This window comes from Cherax quadricarinatus, chromosome 48 (assembly GCF_038502225.1).
Source record: "Cherax quadricarinatus isolate ZL_2023a chromosome 48, ASM3850222v1, whole genome shotgun sequence".
In the NCBI taxonomy this organism is placed as follows: Eukaryota; Metazoa; Arthropoda; class Malacostraca; order Decapoda; family Parastacidae; genus Cherax; species Cherax quadricarinatus.
The window spans coordinates 7,200,417-7,218,954 of record NC_091339.1 but is presented as its reverse complement, the minus strand read 5'-3'; the positions used below and the strand labels follow the sequence as shown (position 1 = coordinate 7,218,954).

General features: G+C 38.7%; 1 protein-coding gene across 11 annotated transcripts in view; it reads left to right on the top strand.

Annotated features, from left to right (window-relative positions):
• Polr3H (RNA polymerase III subunit H) overlaps nt 1-18,538 on the top strand; it is a 797,681-nt gene that overhangs the window by 688,956 nt on the left and 90,187 nt on the right. For all 11 annotated transcript variants that reach the window (XR_011393263.1, XR_011393262.1, XR_011393261.1 and 8 more), the window contains 2 exons: nt 2,548-2,669; nt 9,195-9,378. Coding sequence is in view for 8 of the 11 variants with exons in the window: in XM_070094857.1 (XP_069950958.1) it covers nt 2,559-2,669; nt 9,195-9,378 (295 nt within the window). In the remaining 3 variants the exon portion in view is untranslated. The remainder of the gene's footprint in view (nt 1-2,547; nt 2,670-9,194; nt 9,379-18,538) is intronic.

Here is an 18,538-nt window from a genome sequence, read left to right as displayed (position 1 = left end):
AACAGTTTAATTTATATGATCTGCTGATGATAATTTTTTATTAACCCCTTGACTGTCGCAACCCCAAATCCTGAGGTGTCTCCTGGTGTTTCTAAAATTAAAAAAAAAAAAATTACTTTCATGAAATGAGAGAGAATCTTTTTCCAATGGTAATGACACCAAAAGAACAAAATTAATGGAAAACTGATGGAATTATGCTCTCGCAAAGTTAGCGACCTCGGCGATATTTATGAATCGGTGATTTCGCCCACTTTGAGCCCTATTTTCAACTAATTCTGTTGTTCTCGTCGACCAAACTCATAGCTATTTCTTTAGAACTCCATTTTTACTATCGATTGACTACAAGAAACTGCCCATGTACCGATTTCAACTATCCAATAACATGGTCAGAAATTTGCAATTGGGCCAATTTCATGAAAATTAAAAAACATGACAATTTCAAAATAGGGTCCAGAATGAACAATGCAGACATTTCTGGCTCTAAAATAACATTTTCTTTGTTCATCAGTCACGTCTCCAGGCCGCTTTGATATTACACTTGCTTTCTATTTTGAATTTTTATTCAAACAAAAAATAGAAGATTTACTGTTATGCAGACTACTGCAATATTGTAATTGTATAAATAATGTCAACCCATTCATGACTGCATATTAGAATGGCTAGTTAGACATTTATTGGAAAATGACATCATTTGTTTACTTTTGAACATTGGCAAAAATCAAACATTTTCCCTAAGTTGAGCTCCATTTCCAAGTTCTTTTTATAGTAAAACCAATCAAAATCACCTCTATGTTTTCCATTCTATCCAATGAGACCAAGAAAACGAGAATACAACCATAAGTACTATACGAAAATAGACCACAAATTTGGCATTTTAATTAAAAAAAACTGTTGGAGTTTTTTTTCTCATTATGCACTGTGTGCTCCAGGATTTTATTTTTTACGGTGCACACTGACCACACAGACCCATTCTCTCACATGTGGGCCTACCAGCTTTCTCCTGCTTGATTTGAAGCCGCTAGAATTATTGAGTATATATACGTCTGAAACACTGGCTCGTAAGACGTATATGTACAGCCGAAACAGTCAAAGGGTTAATATTGCTCTTAAGCGTCCAACATTTAAAAAAAAACTGAAATGATAGAGAATCTTTTCCTGAAGGTAATGACACTCAAAATTACGAAATTTGATGGAAAACTTACGGAATTACACAGTTGCAAGGTTAGCGGTCTGGGGGCAGTTTACGCATCAGCAAGTTATGCCCAATTTCAGTTCTTTATTTAAACCGTTTCCATTGTTACATTCGGCCAAATTCTTAGCAATTTCACTAGATCTGCCTTTTGTTCTATCAATTAAGTACAAGAAACCACCCATTCAACTATTAGAACTACCCTATAAAATGCACAGAAGTCAGTAATTTAACCAATTTTACACAAAATTTAAAAAAAATTAAAAATGGCACAAAATAAACAATGTAGGCATTCCAGGCACTAAAACAACCTTTCTTCTGTTCCCTAATTTTGTCCCCAGGCCTCTCCTATATTGCACTTGCCTTCCATTCATAATCACACAAAAAAATCAAAGATTGGCCCTATTTCTCTTAATAAAATATAACCAGGAATGATTGGCCATGGTTTACAGCATCTCAGTAATTGAATAAGACAGTAAAATCCCATAAAAGAAATCAGGGGTGTAGGTGGCCTTACCTGTCCTCAGGATAATCAGCAAAAATCAAATATTTACATTACTTTGAGCCTAATTTCAAGCTGCTTCCAGTCCTGTAACAACTATCCAAAATCATCTCTCTTTTAGTAGTATATCTTCCATTTTATAAATTCTATCAGTAAACAGCCAATAAAACAGTAAGAGCCATCCTAGGAAACAGCTCAAAGTTGCTGTTTTAAAAATAAACACTGCATGGGGCATGATTTTTTTTTTTATGCTGTGTGCACTCCCCATACAGACCCATTCTCTCATATCTAGGCCAAAATTTACTGCTCACAGCTTACTTGAGGGAGCTGTGGTCACAGTGTAAATCTGCATAAGTGGCCCTACTCTGTGATGGGCCCAGTGTGACAGGCACTCAAAAAGTTTAGTTCCTAATTCTGCAATAATATTTCCATTCCAACCTAGGAAACCTGGTCTGAGACCAGGCTGTGGGTAGATAATCCCCAGAACCACTAACAGATAACAGATAGCAAATGGTTGCTTTTCCACTGACCTTGAGTAGGCAAGTTTGCTTTTGTAATTAAAGTTTTAAGTTTTAATTTGACTTTGGTAAAAGTATATTCCAAATAGGCTTGGAAACCACCTTGACTATCACTTAAGAATCACCATTAAGATACATCCAGTTTTACCAGAAAATATTAGGATACTTCAGGAAGCATTCAAGAGCCTCTTATTTTTTTTTTATCTTGTTCCCACGAATTAATGTTGACTTTTTTGTATTTTGAGCTTTGTTATAGATTAGAAATTTTGTTTAGATTTTTATTAATAATAATTTTTCTGGCCTTATGCATGTCTCAAATGGGATTAATTTTGTTACAGACCAAAGTAGAATGTTTCAGTTGGCCGAGATTCGTCATATGGTGAGAATCCCACCTTGGCTCTTTGGTCAAACTCTTAATGATGCTGTAGAAGAGGAACTTAATCGAAAGCTTGCAAACAAGGTAAACTCTCAGGATATGGTCTCCATCTCCTTGTTTTATGTAAAAAATCTTGTGTTGAATAATTGATGCATTTTAAAAAACAAATTTGTTTGAGGCATACGTAATAACTGAAAAAATCAAAGTAACAGTACTCCATAATTGGAAGGGGAGAAACATGGGGTTGCTTTTTTTTTTTTTTTTTTTAACCCATATCAAATATGAGAGGTATTTTAACAAAGCAATCTGAGAAATCGCCCAAAAGGCACCAAACATAAAACTCTGTGAACCAAATAAAAAAAATGTTTTTGTTTGTGCAAAGATGAAGCTTTCTTGTACAGTGTACGAGTATACAGTAGACACTCATGAGTCATTTGATCGTATCTTGTGTTTTCAATATTCTGTGATACAAATTTAGTTTTTCATTTCCCATAGAGGTGTGCCATTTCCATTAAGGTGTGCCAAAGCAGAATTCATTTCCATTAAAGAGTGGCACAGAAGGCAGGCAAGAGATACTTCCTCCCACTGCACATTGGGCAACTCTGTTGTCTTAGTGCTGCAGAGAAGGGTGTGAAGGAGGGTAAGGGGGGCTGTAAACAAATGACCTCCAATGTGGATCAGTGTATCTGGACATGATTATATGATTTTTCCCTTTGTCGTCTCTGGATATTTTTCATGGCATCCTAACAAAGTTCAGGTGATGCTGGTGAATCAAGGAAGAATAATAAGTGTAACTATAACTTCACTTCACCAACCACAACCATCAACCTCAGCCCAGTAGGGCCATAGCCACTCACTTTAGTGTGTCCTTATAACAAATATTGTAGACTGCTAGAATGGTATCCAAAAACTAGTACATTGTTCTAGTAGGGATAATTAAACGTACGGTGGTACCTTGACTTATGAGTTTTCCAAGTTACAAGCCGTCACTTGGTCGATTTTTTGCTTTGAGTTGCAAGCCAAAATCCAAGTTACAAGTGAGCTTCAGATACACCACCACTTGCAGGAGATACCAAGGAAATATCAAAAACCTCGATAATAACCATTGTGTAATGTCTTTTCAATTTTGATACCACTGGTAGTGTCATCCTGCCAGAATGTTCTATAATGTATGCCCTACGCAAAGAGAAACAATTCTGGAACGTGTAATACATGTTCAGCAGGCTGGCTGGTTGGGTGACTGGCTGGCTGATTTGCTTTGGCTGTTTCTATCTCCTATCTGTCTGTAATCTATCTGTCTCTGTCTTATCTGTGTGTCTATCTCTGTCTACCTCTGTCTATCTCTGTCTACCTCTGTCTATCTCTGCCTCTCTCTCTCTCACAGGTACACATAAATAGTTATACATAGTGTAAATTACCTAGGATAACCCAAAAAATCCAGACAAAGTGCTGTACCATGCTTGTAGATATAAGGCATAATAAGCATGACTGGCAAGAAACACATTTTCACTTATTCAGGAATCAGACGTGATGACTCTGCATCATGTTTAATACAGCATCCCAGCGTTTTGTGCTTTTTGTGCAGTTATTTTTGCCAACTTTCTTTTTTCTAACCATGGGTCCTAAGAAAGTAAGTACAAAGGACAGTGCTGAGAACAAGAGGATGATGATGTCCATTGAATTAAAGCATGAAATTATAGAAAAACACAAGTGAGGTGTGCGTGAGGTCGACTTGGCGAGGCAGTACGAGCGTAGTACTTCGTGCCTTGTAAATCAGCATTTATGCTGATTTACTTCTGAGATATTCACCTAAACATAGGCTGGTCTCCTGACTCTGGGGGGGGGGGGAATTCTGAGAAAATTGCTTATGTTTCAGTGTCTTCCTTATGAAACTAGTGATCTAGTGCAGTTAGCCTCACAAACACACTTGTTTTTTTTTTTTATAATAAGACCTCAGAAGGGCAAGAATGGGAAGATTTGGTCATGGCAATAATTATTTTTACCTTGGGAGTGGTCACCACCAATGGTCACATGACATACTGTATTTTATTTATTCTAGAGTATATATCATGTTTCTATGTTATTTATATTGTTTATTATGTCATATTAGATCAATTGTGATAGATTAATAAGCCATAGAGTTGATATTAGTGTTATTGGGGTTTTTTGGGGGCTGGAACGGATTAATGGCATTTCAGTTAATTTCAGTGAGGAAAATTGATTTGATATGAGCAAATTGAGTTACGAGCTCGGTCACAGGACGAATAAACTCACAAGTCAAGATACCACTGTATTATGACACTGAAGATGGCACCACTTATACAGGTAGATCACCACTAATCTGGCATCATCGGGACCTGTAGGGTGCCGGATTAGTGATTTTGCTGGCTTACAGAGTGGTTAGGTTAGAATACACTCAACCCAGGAGCAATGTTTACGCATCAGCAATTTCACCCACTTTACGCCCCATTTTTGGCCCATTCCATTGTTCCAGTCTGCCAAACTCATAGCCATTTCACTAGTGTTCCTTCCATTCTGCCTATTGAGTACAGGAAATGCCCATTTACCTATTTCAATTACCCAATAAAGTGGTCAGAATTTGGTAATTTGGCCAATTTCACACAAATTTCAAGAGATGCCAATTTAAAAATAGGGTCCAGAATAAACAGTGCAGACATTCCTGGCACTAAAATAACATTTTCTCTGTTTATTAGTCATGTCTTCAGGCTCTTCTTTTATTACGCTTGCTATGCATTTTGAATTTTTATTCACACAAAAAATAGATGATTTACTGGTATGCAGGTTACTGCATTATTGCAACTGTATAAATAATGTCAACCCATTCATGACCGTGTATTAGACTGGACAGTTGAACACGTATTGGACGGTGATGTCATTTGTTTACTTTTGAACATTGGCAAAAATTGAACATTTCCACTGCTTTGAGCTCAATTTCAAGGTACTTTCTGTCACGAAACCAATCAAAATCATATCTATTCCTGTAAAATATCTTCCATTGTATCAAATGAGACCAAAAAAATGAGAATAAAGCCTCTCACTTATCAATGGAGTTCCGTTTCTAAGACCATGTCAGTAAATGAATTTGGAATCACTCCTTACTTATTCTTCAAAAATGTCACCACCTGAAATTAAAACATCCAGTTTTATGTTTGCTGTGAAAATCCTTTCAATCCGCTCATTATTAACATGATACAACGTGAAATAGGTCAGTAGCTTACTTCCGAGATATTCCAGGAAATGTATGCATAGCTGGTTACTTGGGAAAAACAAAATATTCGAGAAAATCACACTTTTTTCAGTCTTTGCATAGGATAAGAGTGAGCTTCTATAATTACCCTTCAGGCTCACAATGTTTTCTGTAATGGTCTCGGTCACTCTAGGTACATTCCCCTCTTTCATACATTTATTAAACAAAAATATCAACCACTCCAATACTATATCATCCCCTTGCTTTTAACATTTCTGTCATGATCCCCCTCAGTTCCAGCTCCTTTACCCCCTTTCATTCACGTAATGCCTCATGCACCTCCCCCACACTCACATCCTGCTCTTCTTCACTCCTAAAAGATATACCTCCCTGACCAGCGAATGAAATTACCACCTCCCTTACTTCATCGGCATTTAAAAGTTCCTCAAAATATTCCTGCCATCTACCCAATACCTCCAGCTCCCCATCTGCTAACTCCCCTACTCTGTTTTTAACTGACAAATCCATTTGTTCCCTAGGCTTTCTTAACTTGTTTATCTCACTCCCAAATTTTTTATTATTTTCATCAAAATTTCTTAACAGTGCCTCTCCCACTCTATCATCTGCTCTCCTTTTGCACTTTCTCACCACTCTCTTCACCTTTCTTTTACTTTCCATATACTCTGCTCTTCTTATAACACTTCTGCTTTGTAAAAACTTCTCATAAGCTAACTTTATCTCTTTTATCACACCCTTTACTTCATCATTCCACCAGTCACTCATCTTTCCTCCTGCACCCCCTCCCCTCTTATAGCCAAAAACTCCTGCTCCACATTCTAATACCGCATTTTTAAAACTATTCCAACCCTCTTCAAACCCCCCCCCCCCCACTGCTCATACTTGTACTAGCCCACCTTTCTGCCAATAGTTGCTTATATCACACCCTAACTTTCTCCTCCCTTAGTTTATACACTTTCACGTATCTCTTACTTCTTGTTGCCATTTTCCTTTTGTCCCATCTACCTCTTACTCTAACTGTAGCCACAACTAAATAATGATCCAATATATCAGTTGTCCCTCTATTAACATGTACATCCTGAAGCCTACCCATCAACGCTTTTATCCACCAATACATAATCTAACAAACTACTTTTGTTACGTGCTATATCATACCTTGTATACTTATCCTCTTTTTCATAAAATATGTATTACTTATTACCAAACCTCTTTCTACACATAGCTCAATTAAAAGCTCCCATTTTCATTTACCCCTGGCACCCCAAATTTACCTACTATTCCCTCCACAACATTTTTACCCACTTTAGCATTGAAATCCCCAACCACAAGTACTCTCAAACTTGGTTCAAAACTCCCCACGTACTAGCTCAACATTTCCCAAAATCTCTCTCTCTCTCCTCTACATTTCTCTCTTCTCCAGGTGCATAAATGCTTACTATAACCCACTTTTCACATCCAACCCTTATTTTACTCCACATAATCCTTGAATTAATGCATTTATTCCTTCTTTTCCTGCCATAACCTATCCTTTAACATTATTGCTACTCCTTCTTTAGCTCTAGCTCTATTATTATTATTAATTATTATTATCATTATTAATTATTATTATTAATTATTACCATCGACATACCTTGTTCGGCCCTTCTAGGGTAGGGTAGGTGCCTGAGCCCGAGCTTTCAGCTCACAAGACTGTCATTCCCATTCCCTTGGGGTGGGGATGGCAGACCAAAGAGGCCTAGCTTCTCTCTACGAGCCCTGTGAGGACGGGGAATGTGGCTAGGCCTGGGGACAGTTGGTCCCAAAGATGAGGGGGTATTTGTGCCTCCTCCCATGGGAGACTTAGGTCTCAGGCACTCCCAAGACAGGGAGCCAATTGCTGGGCCACCACCTGGAAGAGGTCTGGGCTGGGAGAATACCGGCGAATCTTAGTTTAATCATTTCTTAATTAAGCTTCCACGAGACAGGGAATGTTAGCACACAGACGAACACACCAGCTAACCCCTTTACTGTGAACTTCTTTCGTACTTCCATTTTCTTCTTCCAAGTGCTGCTGCACTTCTATCTTGTGCTATGGAGTGGACAATAAAGTACAAATTTATAGTCTTAGAGACTTTGAAAGCTAGTGTACTGAGTGGCTGTAGGAAGGAGATTGAGATACTTGACGTTGAGGTGCTGCACTGCCCATTTCCATGACCCAAGTTCTCATACAGCATACAATACCGACTCATCAGGGAGAGCCGTCATAACTGAGTTGTCGGTAAACGAGTATGTCAGTAAGTGAGGAGAGGCTGTACGATCATAAAACCATATGAATATACACTGCAGTGTCGCTGTTTTACAAAATAAACATGGTCCCAATTTATTCTCATTATGCACTGTGTGCTGCAGGATTTTTTTTATATAGTGCACACTTACCACACAGACCTATTCTCTCATGTAGGCCCAAATTTACTGGTCACAGCTTATCTGAGTTGAGCTGAGCTCATGGCGACCAACAGTGGCTTCATAGCCACCTTATCTTTCATGGACAATGTATGGTGTGTGTGTTTTACATAACGAGAATCATTTCTTTTATTTGTTGGAAGCATGGCTAGGGCTAAAAGTGAGCAGGTTATAACAGTAAATGAAAAGCAAATTGGAATGATTTATGGAGCAAGTAGCACCACCAGACAGTAGCAGCAGGTTGGTGTGGCGCCCCAGAAATTTGAAATTAAGCTAGCCAAAATTAGTGCAGGATTTTTGATGGAACCAGATTACTGATTCCTGGATTAGTGATGGTCGACGTGTACATACCTGAATAAGTTATTACACAAGAGTTCATGCATACAAATATACACACACCTTTTGGTTGGTCTATAAATGTGTAATTTAGATTACAGTATTTCCAAAGTGAGTAAGATAAGATAAATATGTTTCGTGGTTTGTAAATCATTCTTAACACAGTGATTTAATAATTGTCAAATTAAAAACTTCACTCTCTTTAGTAAATACTGTCTTCATAATGAATAAATATATATACGTACAGTATAATGATTTATCACTAAATTGTTAGACATTTCAAGCACTTGTGACATGTATGTAGCGTTGCTATATTGTATTGTTTTGGAAAATTATTAGTCAATTTGAAATAATGATACATAATAAAGATATATCATGATGAAAATTATTTTATTTTTTTTTTTTATTATCACACTGGCCGATTCCCACCAAGGCAGGGTGGCCCGAAAAAGAAAAACTTTCACCATTATTTCATTGATATCATACTTCATATCAGTTTAGAAAACTGACATGATAATTGGGACACTTATGCAACATTTGGGCATCTTTATTTATCATCACTATACTTCAGGTTTGTAGATTAAGAATAACTGGTTGTGTTACAGGTAGTGCTGAATGTTGGCTTGTGTATAGCACTGTTTGACATTACATCTCTGGGAGACTCTTACATCTTCCCAGGAGATGGAGCCTCTCACACCAGAGTAACCTTCAGATATGTTGTCTTTAGACCTTTTCTGGAAGAAATTCTGGAGGGAGTTGTCAAGTCTTCAGATGCTGATGGAATGCAAGGTGGGTAGTCACTCTTCATGGAATACTTTATCTATAATAACAGTATTATATTTATATGCTAAGATCATGCTGTATATAATTTATCATGTGGTAGCAGGATGTAAGCAGTTATTTATAATGTGGGGGCAGGCCATAAGCAGTCATTTATCATGAGGTGACAGTCTGTAAGCAATCCTCATGTGGTGGCAGGCTGCAAACAAGCTGCAGGTTTTCTTGAGATTTTCTTTGAGTAAAATGGCATGGTCCTGGCACCTCTACTGTTTCTTATTTCTTATAAAGTGGACCCCCAGTTATCAGCCGGTTCTGTTATTGGCCAACTCGGTGATCGGCCGTTTTTTCAGCGCCCGGTTATCGGTCGTTCAACTGGGGCCGCTGGCTGACTCTTGGTGGCTGAGGAAGCTTCTGCTTATACATCCAAACATTTTACTCATTTCCCATTGTAGTTTGTGTTATTTTTCCAGTGCAACTGTGAAATAAGTAAGTTCCTGTGGTAAAGAAAGTGAGAAACACCATGGAATTTAAGCGTTAAGTGATAGAAAAGTTTGAGAGTGGTATGAGGGTGGTGGAACTTGCCAGGATGTACAGGAAAAATAAATCAAGAATTACATCCATCCTGGCAAAGAAAGAGCAAATCAAAGATGCTAATGTTGCAAAAGGAGTAACTTTTCTAACTAAACAAAGGTCACCAATAATGGAAGAGATGGAAAAGTTATTATTATTGTCGATTAAGGAAAAAGAATTAATGGGAGATGGTGTTGTGGAGTCGATTATTTGTGAGAAGGCAAGGCAGTTGCATGAGGATCTTGCAAAGAAAATACCTGGAACAAGTGCTGCAGTTTGTGAATTTAGGGCCAGCAAAGGATGGCTTGATAGATTTAAGAAGCATAGCGGCATACACAGTGTTGTAAGGCATGGTGAGGCTGCAAGTTCTGACAAATGTGCGGCTGAAAAATTCATGCAGGAATTCCAGGGATACATAGAGGCTGAAGGATTCAAACTCCAGCAAGTGTTCAGTTGTGACAAAACAGGCCTGTTTTGGAAGAAAATGCCAAACAGGACCTACATTACCCAGGAGGAAAAGGCACTGCCAGGACACAAGCCTATGAAAGACAGGTTTACTCTTTTGTTGTGTGGTAATGCTAGTGGGGATTTCAAAGTGAAGCCTTTACTCATGTATCACTCAGAAAATCCCAGTGTTCAAGAAAAAACAGTGTCATGAAGAATAGATTGTGTGTGATGTGGAAAGCTAATCATAAGGCATGGGTCACAAGGCAAATTTTCAAAGAGTGGGTTGATGATGTGTTTGGCTCAAGTGTGAAAAAATACCTCCTGGAAAAGAAATTGCCACTCAAGTGTCTCCTGGTACTGGACAATGTCCCTGCACCTCCTCCAGACTTGTAAGATCAAGTGTTTAGGGACTTCAATTTTATAAAAGTGAGGTTCTTGCCTCCTAACACCACTCCTCTCCTCCAGCCCATGGACCAGCAGTCTGTTTCTAACTTCAAAAAACTACTCAAAAGCAGTGTTTCAAAAGTGCTTTGAAGTGACCTCGGACACTCAGTTCTGGAGGAATCGCTTTACTATCCTCCATTGCATAAACCTTATAGGTAAGGCTTGGGAGGGAGTGACTTCCAGGACTTTGAACTCTGCTTGGAGAAAACTGTGGCCAGATTGTGTCCAAATTAGGGATTTTGAAGAGTTTGAGGCTGACCCTGACCCTGTTGACCCTGTGGACTCTATTGTGGCCCTGGGGAAGTAGGTGAGTGGCGAGGATGTGGAAGAGTTGGAGGACAACCACAGGGAAGAGCTAACCATGGAAGAGCTGCAAGAGCTTCAACCCGAACAGCAACAGACTGCAGCTAAGGAACTTGCTTCAGAGGAGGAGGAAGAGGGAGTGAAGGAGGTGCCTTCTTCATTGATTAAGAACATTTGTGCAAAGTGGAATGATGTGCAAAGTTTTATCGAGAAGTACCACCCTGACAAAGCTGAAACAAGCCATATCTGCAACATGTTTAGTGACAAAACCCTGTCCCACTTCAGGGAAATCTTAGAGATGCCAGAAACAGAGCACTCTGGACAGTTTTGTGAGACAGGGGGCCAGTGACTCTCAAGCTGGTGCTAGTGGCATTAAAAGACAAAGACAAGGGAAGTAACCCCAGAGAAGGCTTTGCTACCTAAAGTCTTTATGGAAGGGGATTCCCCTTCCAAACACTAACTCCTCCCTATCTTCCAGAAGCCAGCATTAGCCTTCAATAAAGGTACGTAATGTTTATATAATTGTTAAAAAAAATTATTTTTTTGTGAATATTTTTGTCTGGAACAGATAAATTGTATTTACCTTAATTCTTATGGGAAATATTATTTCGGTTTTCGGCCGACCTTCTGGAACAGATTACGGCTGATAACCGAGGGTCCACTGTATTTATAACTGACTGAGATGAAAACCCTTGTCATGATTTGTACAGTAAACCCTCGATATAATGGACTAGTATGGGTATTTTATCATTGTCTGTTATATCAGAATACGTACTGTTAAAAAATTCATGAAGTGCACTAAAGTACTTCATACCTAATAAAAATAACTGTACAGTACACACAATTTGCAGGTATATTACAATAAACATTGAAAATAAAGGAGTTTAAAAGTACAGTTTACCCAGTGGGTCTTGCCTATAATTTTATAAGTTTGTTATATATTATCTATTATGTTGAGTTTTTACTGTATCATCATTTGTGGATAACATCAAAATAAGCATGAAAGTCACCTCAGTAGAAGACACACAAACATTGCAGGAAGGTATAACTAGGGTTTTCCAGTGGGCAGTAGAGAACATGAAATTCAGTGGTGATAAATTCCGGCTGTTTAAATATGGAAAGAATGAAAAACTCAAAAGGGACACTGGATACAAAACTCAAGAGGATCATCAAATAGAACAAAAGGAACATGTGAAAAACCTGGGAGTAATTATGTCAGCTGACCTTCCTTTCAAAGAGCACAATAAGGCAAATGTCACAACAGCCAGGAAACTGATGGGGTGAATATGAGAACTTTCAAATGAGGGAAATTGTGCCAATGGTGCCACTTCAAATCTCTTGTGCTCTCTCATTTAGAATATTAGTCAGTGTTCATAGCTCTCTTCAGGGTGGGAGAAATATTATAACTGAAACAGATAGATCATTTACAGCCCACATAGAGCCAGTAAAGCATTTATATTACTGGAAATGTGTGTCCAAAGTATATACACCCTGGAGAGAGATATACAGTGGACCCTTAGTTGTCATGAGTTTCAGTTTTCACGAATTTTGGTTATCGGCAACTTTTTTCGTCAAAATATAGCCTTGGTTTTTTGTGATTTCCCTTGGATTTTGGCGGTCGTACGGTACATGTCCCAGTGGCCCCACACACACACAGCCTCCCACAGATGCATTCAAGAGTCAATCTGGCATTGTTTCTTGGCGAGTGAGCATCACCCACTGCATTCACATGAAATATTTCATAATAATCCATTGTTTTTTGTGCTTGCAACTGCTAAATAAGCCACCATGGGCCCAGAGAAAGCTTCTAGTGCCAGCCCTTTGGTAAAGAAGGTGAGAAACATGATAGAATTAAAGAAAGAAATAGAAAAATATGAAAGTGGCGTATGTGTGGTCGAGCTTGCCAGGATGTACGGAAAGCCCCATTCAACGATAACTTCCATCGTGGGGAAGAAAAAGGAAATCAAGGAAGCTGATATTGTGAAAGGGGTAAATGTGCTAACAAAACAGAGATCACAGGCAATCGAAGATGTGGAGAAATTGTTGTTGGTGTGGCTCAACCAAGAGCCATCAGCAGGAGATAGTATTGTGCAGTCGATAATTTGCGAAAAGGCAAGGCAGTTGCATAAGATAAGATAAGATTTCATTCAGATTTTTAACCCTGGAGGGTTAGCCACCCAGGATAACCCAAGAAAGTCAGTGCATCATTGAGGACTGTCTAACTTATTTCCATTGGGGTCCTCAATCTTGTCCCCCAGGATGCGACCCACACCAGTCGACTAACACCCAGGTACCTATTTGCTGCTAGGTGAACAGGACAACAGGTGTAAGGAAACATGTCGAAATGTTTCCACCCGCCGGAAATCGAACCTGGGCCCTCTGAGTGTGAAGCGGGAGCTTTAGCCACCAGGCCACTGGGCCACCTATCTCATGCCTATCTCGTAAAAAAAATGCCTGGAACGAGTGCTGATGTTAGTGAATTTAAGGCCAGCAAAGGCTGGTTCGAAAATTTCAAGAAGAGAAGCGGCATACACAATGTTGTAAGGCATGATGAGGCTGCAAGTTCAGACAAACATGCGGCTGAAAAATTTGTGAATGAATTCAAGGAGTACGTAGAGGCTGAAGGATTCCTTCCCCAACAAGTGTTCATTTGTGACGACACAGGCCTCGTTTGGAAGAAAATGCCAAAGAGGACCTACATCACGCAGGAGGAAAAGGCACTGCCAGGACACAAGCCTATGAAAGACAGGCTTACTCTCTTGTTCTGTGGTAATGCTAGTGGGGATTTCAAAGTGAAGCCTTTACTGGTGTATCACTCTGAAAATCCCAGTGTTCAATATCCTCAGTTGCATAACCCTTATAGATAAGGCTTGGCAGGGAGTGACTTCCAGGACGATGAACTCTTCTTGGAGAAAATTGTGGCCAGAATGTGTCCAAGAGAAGGATTTTGAAGGGTTTGGGGCTGACCCTGTCGACCCTATGCCTGTTGTGGAATGTATTGTGGCATTGGGGAATTCTATGGGCTTGGATGTGAGTGGCCAGGATGTGGAAGAATTGTTGGAGGACCACAGTGAAGAGCTAACCACTGAAAAGCTGTAAGAGCTTCATCTGCAACAGCAACAGACCACAGCTGAGGAAATTGCTTCACAGTAGGAGGAAGAGAGAGGATAGAAGGTGCCTTCGTCAAAGATTAAGGACATTTGTTCAAAGTGGAGCGAGATGCAAACATTTATGGAGGAACATCACCCTAACAAAGTTGTTGTAGGCCATGTCTGCAACATGTTAAATGACAATGCCTTGTTCCATTTTAGCAAATCTTAGAGATGCCAGAAACAGAGCTCTCTGCAACAATTTTTTAAGCGACAGGGGTACAGTGACTCTCAAGCTGGTCCTAGTGCCAATAAAAAACAAAGAAGGGAAGTAACCCCGGATAAGGACCCGGTACCTAAAGTCTTTATGGAAGGGGATTCCCCTTCCAAACAATAGTAACTTCTCTTCCTTCTCCCCTCCTCCTGTCTTCCATACCCCAACAAGTCTTCAGTAAAGGTAAGTGTGATGTTATTATTGCTTTACTATATTGATTTGTCATTCTTTTCTGTATGTAAATCTATATTTAATCTCTAAACAAATTATTTTTTGTTAATACTTTTGGGTGTCTGGAACAGTTTAATTGGATTTACATTATTTCTTATGGGGGAAAATGGTTTTGGTTTTCGGCAGACTCTCTGGAATGGATTAATCACGAAAATCAAATGTCCACTTTATACAGTAGGGCCCCACTTATAGGGCAAGTTGGGTGCCAAGCTACCGCCGGAAAGCAGACCGCCATTTTTTCCACTTAAAGTGCATATTAATACCAGATAAGAAGTTTACACTAACATATATTAAGTTAGCAACAGAACTAGGCATTAAAAACAATAAAAAGTAAAATGCACACACAGTACACTCATTACTTACCTCAAAATATTTGTAATCTTAATGTAGGGTGAGAGGTGATTAGTATTTGTTGTTAAGAGGTCAGGTGTGGTAGGTATAGTAGCCCTCCTGGTCATGCCACCCACACATAATATACTACAACATTTAAAGCATCCTAGAGTAATAAAATGCACATGCAGTACACTCATTACGTACCTTAAAATATTTATAGTCTTTATGTAAGGTGAGAGGTGAGTAAACGAGATAAAAACGAATAAACGCGAGAACGAGTAAATGAGAGAAGACAGAGCCTCAGAGTATGTAAACAAGCAGATGAACACGTCTGGTTATGGTTAATATATGTTCATTTTCATGTTTGTGAAGCTTGTATCATAATACAAACACCTTGCAATGTGTACAAGTTGTCTCCATTTTGGTAAAGTAGAATAAATAAAGTACAACACTCCCATTCTCACGTAGCAAACCATTTTTAGAAGGAATGATGCTCTGAGTGAAAGCATACAAAAGAAATAATTTTCTACAGTTACCTCTATAACACTAATGTGTACACATTTTCTTTGGCGTTGTATAGAGAAAATGTTGTACTTTCCGACACTCCAACAAGATGACTGGAAAAACATCTCATATTTATATTAATTTATTCTACTGTGGGGTGTATTTATCATGTTTATATGTTATGTAGTATGTTTATTATATAATTTTGAAAAAACATCATGGATTAATCAAAATGTCTATGTTAACATATTATACAATGAAGAATTGAGACACTTGTGCAACACATGGGAATCTTTATTGAACTAACGTTTTGCTACACAGTGGCTTCATCAGTCCAATACAAAGTAGAAATGGGTAAGGAGAGGAGGAGTTTGAGGTAATCAGTCCCTCAACCTGGAATCGATGTGTTCAGTCCATCACTCTTGTAGGAAGTTTACAAGAGTGATGGACTGAACACATCGATTCCAGGTTGAGGGACTGATTACCTCGAACTCCTCCTCTCCTTACCCATTTCTGCTTTGTATTGGACTGATGAAGCCACTGTGTGGCGAAACGTTTCTTCAGTAAAGATTCCCATGTGTTGCATAAGTGTCTCAATTCTTCAACTTGTCGGTTTTCAAAACCATTCATCACATAATATACAATGTTTAATGTACCTCAAAGTGATTATTATGGTGTTATTATCATTATTAATATAGCATCTTCAAGACTAATAAGACACTCTTAGTGATTTTAATGTGTATCTGCATGCCAGCACAGTGTGTTAGTTTATTTAGGTACAGGTACACATACATTTAGTTATCAGAGTACAGTATGTATAAAATATGAAATAACTTTAAAACACTTGAAATTTTGGGAAGTTTCCAGACATAATGGAGAGTCATACTCATGGAGAATGTAAACAAACTGGGTGGCGAGCAGTGACCATATTAGGAAGTCAGGTGGGGGGAGCCATATAGTGTGTTTAGGTCATAATTTGAAATGTCTGTATTAGCGGAATACCATAAGGCGAAACGCCACAAAGCGGAGCCCTACTGTCTATATACATATAGAGAGAGAGATACATGATCATATATACAGTAAGGCCCCGCTTTACAGCGTTTCACCTTACGGTGTTCTGCTAATACAGCGATGTCAAATTATGACCAAAATTTGCTATACGGCAAGCGGTCTTTTAAATACGGTGCCCCCCACCCGGTTTGTTTACATTTTCCGTGACCACATCTATTATGTCAGGAAACTTTCCAAAATTTCAAGTGTTTTAACCCCTTCAGGGTCCAAGGCCAAAATCTGAAGTGGTGCTCCAGTGTCCAAGAAATTTTGAAAAAAAAAAAAATAATTTTTTCTTACAGAATTAAAGAGCATATTTTTGTGAAGGTAATAATAAGAAAAAAAAATTCTGATCAGTACTTACCGAGATATAGTGCCAAGAAGTTTGTCAAAAATGATGTGGTGGCGGCAACATCGACGAATTCCACATACGCTCATTACATTATTTTGCGGTTTATACATTTTTTTTCTTTTCTTTTCCAATTTTTTTCTATTCCTACTAACATTTGGGGCCTGAGAGACCAATACTGTATATAATGTATATATATAAACTCACTGTATTGAACACAATAACCGCACTAAAGTTATTATCATATTATTGTTTACCACTGTTGTTTATTACAATTAACATGCACAAATCTTGTATAATACTAATGTTCTATCATATATTTACATATTTACAATCACTGGACATGGTTTTAGAACTGCTGGAGCTTGTGGAACTCCTTGAAACAAGGCACCATGCACAGAGGCACCTTACATTCCTCACACATAAACAGAGTGTCTTTGCGTCTTTGTTGCCGTCGTTTTGTTTGTGCACAGACGATGCATCTCTTCTGAGCAAATTTCTTCTGAGTTGAAGGAAGTTGTATTATGAAATGATCACCTTCCCTCCTCAAACGCTTGGGTATATCCTGAGGAATTCGAGGACCTTGTTGTATAGCAGGTGTTCTTACCTGGTACTTCATTATGAGTTGTCTGACAACAGACAAACAAAATTCACCATATGGTGGTCTGTTGCCAGTCTTTATTTGGTACATATTATATGCATTGAGCATTGAAATGTCCATGAGATGGAAGAAAAGTTTCATGTACCACTTGTAACTCTTACGAACACAGTCAACAAAACCAATCTGCATGTCACATTTGTCAACCAAGCGCATGTTTTGTGTATAATCAATCACTGTCACTGGTTTTCGAATACGTTCATTAGTCACTCGATCAACTTTGCCACTGTCTTGCATTTCATTATGGTGAATGGTTGTCAACAATGTGACATCTCGTTTGTCATGCCACCGTAATGTCATGATGTCATTGGCAGTAAACACCTGCACGTCATCACCACGAGCACCTGCGTTGAGCCTGGGCATATGTTTACGATTAGAACGCACTGTGCCACACACATCTGTCTTGTTCACTCGCATGAAATCACTGAGTAATGGGCTTGTGTACCAGTTATCGGTATATAATGTATGCCCCTTACCAAGATAAGGTGCCATCATGTTTCTCACTATGTCACCTGAGATACCCAATAACATCTTGGTATCTTTCAATGTTTTACTACCCGTGTATACAACAATATCCAACACCAGGCCACTGTCACAATCACAGAGTACAAACAGTTTTATACCAAAGCGTTTCCTCTTGCTCGGTATGTACTGCTTGAATGACAGTCTACCTTTGAACAAAATCAAAGACTCGTCAATTACAAGATTCTTGAATGGATAAAAGTATATGCTGAACTTTTGTTTGAGATACATGAAAACATTTTTAATCTTGTATAACCTGTCACTTCTGTCAGGCCTGGTTTTGTCAGAGAAGTGCAACATACGTAAGAGTAAGATAAACCTGTTCACTTGTATGATTTCACTGAAGACCGGGGTAGAAATTAGCTGATCTGTGGACCAGTATGCTTTTATATTAT